This window comes from Sciurus vulgaris (genome assembly GCF_902686455.1).
Source record: "Sciurus vulgaris genome assembly, chromosome: 11".
NCBI classification, from domain to species: Eukaryota; Metazoa; Chordata; class Mammalia; order Rodentia; family Sciuridae; genus Sciurus; species Sciurus vulgaris.
In genome coordinates, this window is record NC_136472.1 from 119120688 (window position 1) to 119123601 (window position 2914).

The window sequence follows — 2914 nt, forward strand, 5'->3', positions numbered from 1 at the left end:
CAAATCAAAACCACCCTAAGATTCCATCTCACCCCAATTAGAATGGTGATTATCAAAAATACAAGCAACAGGTGTTGGCGAGGATGTGGGGAGAAAGGTACACTCATATATTGCTGGTGGGGCTGCAAATTAGTGCAGCCACTCTGGAAAGCAGTGTGGAGATTCCTTAAAAACTTGGAATGGACCCTCCATTTGATCCAGCTATCTCACTCCTTGGCCTATACCCAAAGGACTTAAAATCAGCATACTACAGAGATACAGCCACATCAATGTTCATAGCTGCTCAATTCACAATAGCCAGACTATGGAACCAACCTAGATGCCCTTCAATTGATGAGTGGATAAAGAAACTGTGGTATATATACACAATGGAATATTACTCAGCCATGAAGAATGACAAAATTATGGCATTTGCAGGCAAATGGATGAAATTGGAGAATATCATGCTAAGTGAGATAAGCCAATCTCAAAAAGACAAGGGACGAATGATATCGCTAATAAGTGGAGGATGACACATAATGGGGGGGAGGGAAGGGTTAGTGTTAGGGTTAGAGTTAGGGTTAGGGAGGGGGGCAAGTATGGAGGAAGAAAGTACTGTATAGAGGGTAAAGAGGGGTGGGAGGGGTGGGGGGAAGGGGAAAAAAATAACAGAATGAATCAAACAACATTACTGTATGTGGATTTATGATTACACAAATGGTATGCCTTTGCGCCATGTACAAACAGAGAGGGAACATGTATCCCATCTGTTTACAATAAAATAAAAAAAAATAAAATAAAAATGGTGAACATACTCTTCCATGAAATTATATTATGTTCAGATATTTTCAGTTTAAAAATACTTGCTAATAAACATATGTAACAGAAGCAATGCTACTGCATTTGAATAATAAAAGAAAAATAAATATATGCTGGTCAGCAATGCTGGTTTAAGAAGCAGTACAGTATATTAAAATGCCTTATTTGGAGTTAAAATTTCCCTTGTTTTCCAGCAGTTAGGTTATTTGGTGTTGGAAGCCTATTTAAAGGAAAAGAACTTCTCAAAAACAATGTCCTATGCAGTTGGAATATTTAAGTCTTCTACTCAGTCTCTGTTGGTGTTATTTGCTGCAAAGGCATGTAAGTTTCCCATCTGGCTCAAGCCACTCTGAATATGCGCAACATGGATTTCTACATTATTCTGAAAGCAACTGGTATTAGAGGTGTCTATTGTACTCTTGATATCATTTAATGAATGTGTAAGTGATTTGAATTCAAAGGAATTCAGGTCTCCTCCCTCTGCTAGACACTTAATTTGTAATAAAATTGCTGTAAGCCTAGAGATCAAGTCTGTCAGATTTTCATTTTCAACACAGGGTTGTCCTGTTGAGGAATTTGCATGCCGAACAATTTCCTGTGCTTCTTCCTCACACCTTCTCCTCATATCTGTTGGCTGATCTGCAGGTTGGAGTCCCTGGTCTGGGGCAAGCTCATAGCAGTACTGTTGAACTTTATGCAAAACCTTGTTTAGGTCCTTGTTCAGCTGTTCAAGATCTAGAACAATTGTTGCATATCTCCGCTGAAATTCAATGCCAATGGGCATGGAATATGATTTCAGTTTTTCTGCTTCTGTATTCATTTCTCTTAATTTCTTGATATGTTCCTTTTTAATCATGAGAATTTTTGATAATTTAGTCACTTGGATAAGGAATTCTACTGGAAAACCACCTAATGTTTCAGTATCAGAGCCAGAAATTTTACTTCTCCAAGGTGACTGTCCTAATAAAGGATCATTATCTGTAATTGGTGACTGGAGAGGAGGAGTATAATGTAACCGTGGTGGGGTCATAAAAAATGGAGAAGGCCGCTGTTTTTGTCCAAAGGCAGCAATTGGCATTGTCTCATGAGGCTCATTACTAAGGACTTCATAGTCAGGGATGGTATGAGTCCCAAGCCCTGTCCTATCAAAAGTTACTCTATACGTAGCATTCAGAGTATCCACAGCATCTCTTTGTCCAGTGAACAGACCATCATGAACACCACGTAATCGTGCTGTAACTTTGGTTCCAATAACCAGGGGCAAAGGAATTTCATCTGGGAGATCTTTGAATTGTGAAACATCTGCAACTTTCCTTTGTTGTAAGAGTCTTATTTTCTGTCGTTTCTGTTTTAATGCTGATCTCTCTTCCTCAAAAAATGCAGAAGAACATCTCCGTGGTTTTCCCATAAGCCGCCTGATTTTTCCCCATTCTACTTTTGTTAATTTTCTTGTTTTCAAATTAGGAAAAGATTCCTTTAGACATACACAGAAGTCATTATCACCTTCAAAAAGTGGTTTATCTATATTTGACTAGAACCACTCATATATGCACCATTTATGTGCTTTGGGAAGCTTGAGTAGGTTCCGTAACCGAAAACCAATCTTCTGTGAAGCTTTCTTATCCGGTGTTGACATTGTTGCTGTAAATTTCTGTGGAACCATTGCAACCCTCTGGTTTCTTTTAGGTGACTTTGTACTTATTTGTCTGTCATCTTCATCAGAAAAGAGTCGACTTCGTTTTGAATTTCTAAAAGGCATTTCCACAGCAGGGCCTGTATTTCTGCCTTTCCAAACAGGGGTTTTCTGTAAAGAACTGTACTTTTCATTCCATGTGTTAGATAAGCTTCCCTCTTTTAAACTGACAAGCGCTTTTGCTGAAGAGCTCTCGAGCTCTCATTTGTTTACAATATAAATAAATTAAAATTTTAAAAAAGGCTGGTGATGTGACTCAGTGGTTAAGTCCCTGGTAGAAAAAGAAATCTCTTTGATATATCATTCTGTAATAAAGAAAAATTAAAAAGTAAAATGGTTTGTTTATATGCGATTGGCTATATTAAAAAATTTCTTTAAAAACTCTCAATGTCAAAATGCAGAAATAAAAACAGCTACCACAAA

General features: G+C 37.7%; 1 protein-coding gene across 1 annotated transcript; it reads right to left on the minus strand.

The window, feature by feature from the left end:
- Nucleotides 1-969: 969 nt before the first annotated feature.
- LOC306640318 (protein lin-9 homolog) lies at nt 970-2681 on the minus strand. The gene has a single exon (XM_079104518.1). The coding sequence runs from the start codon at nt 2204-2206 to the stop codon at nt 1085-1087; it is 1122 nt and encodes a 373-aa protein (XP_078960644.1). The 5' UTR covers nt 2207-2681; the 3' UTR covers nt 970-1084.
- Nucleotides 2682-2914: the final 233 nt, after the last annotated feature.